Source organism: Morus notabilis, unplaced genomic scaffold (genome assembly GCF_000414095.1).
Source record: "Morus notabilis unplaced genomic scaffold, ASM41409v2 Scaffold6810, whole genome shotgun sequence".
NCBI classification, from domain to species: Eukaryota; Viridiplantae; Streptophyta; class Magnoliopsida; order Rosales; family Moraceae; genus Morus; species Morus notabilis.
This window is the reverse complement of record NW_010358221.1, coordinates 1-816: the sequence shown is the minus strand read 5'-3', so window position 1 is coordinate 816 and position 816 is coordinate 1. Positions and strand designations below refer to the sequence as shown.

At 55.3% G+C, this 816-nt stretch overlaps 1 protein-coding gene across 1 annotated transcript; it reads left to right on the top strand.

The window, feature by feature from the left end:
* Positions 1-6: 6 nt before the first annotated feature.
* On the top strand, positions 7-779 carry LOC112090464 (autophagy-related protein 18a-like; the record flags this gene model as incomplete). Its single annotated transcript, XM_024161815.1, has 2 exons — positions 7-660; positions 768-779. Coding segments are annotated over 2 exons (666 nt in total), but the record flags the coding sequence as incomplete, so codon positions are not given.
* Positions 780-816: the final 37 nt, after the last annotated feature.

The window sequence follows — 816 nt, the reverse complement described above, 5'->3', positions numbered from 1 at the left end:
CCCAGCCCCGTCCCGACCCGAGTCCCCGCCCTCCTCCACCTCTCCTTCAACCAAGACTACGGCTGTTTCGCCATCGGCACCGACTCCGGCTTCCGCATCTACAACTGCGACCCGTTCCGCGAGATCTTCCGCCGCGACTTCGGCGCCGCACGCGGCGGGATCGGCTTCGTCCAGATGCTCTTCCGTTGCAACATCCTCGCCCTCGTCGGCGGCGGCCCCGATCCCCAGTACCCCGTCAACAAGGTCATGATCTGGGACGATCACCAGTCCCGCTGTATCGGCGAGCTCTCCTTCCGCTCCGAGGTCAAGGGCGTCCGCCTCCGGAGGGACCGGATCGTCGTCGTCCTCGTGCAGAAGATCTTCGTCTACAACTTCGCCGACCTCAAGCTTCTCCACCAGATTGAGACCATCGCCAACCCTAAGGGCCTCTGCGAGGTCTCCCATGTCTCCAGCCCCGTCGTCCTCGTCTGCCCTGGCCTCCAGAAAGGTCAGGTCAGGGTCGAGCACTACGGCTCCAAGAGGACCAAATTCATTATGGCTCATGATTCCAGAATCGCCGCTTTCTCGCTCACGCAGGATGGCAGATTGCTTGCCACGGCTAGTAGTAAGGGGACTTTGGTTAGGATTTTCAATACCTTGGATGGTTCTTTGCTCCAAGAGGTAATCTTTTCTATTCTCTTTTGTTAGGTTTGATTCAATTCTGTTTGTTTTCGAATGTGTGTGTTTGTTTACTATCTGAGTTCTTTAGTCTTGTGAAAGTTTTGCAGTTAGTCCAAGTGGTAATCTTTTTCAATGCTTTGGCTAGGTTTATTGAAA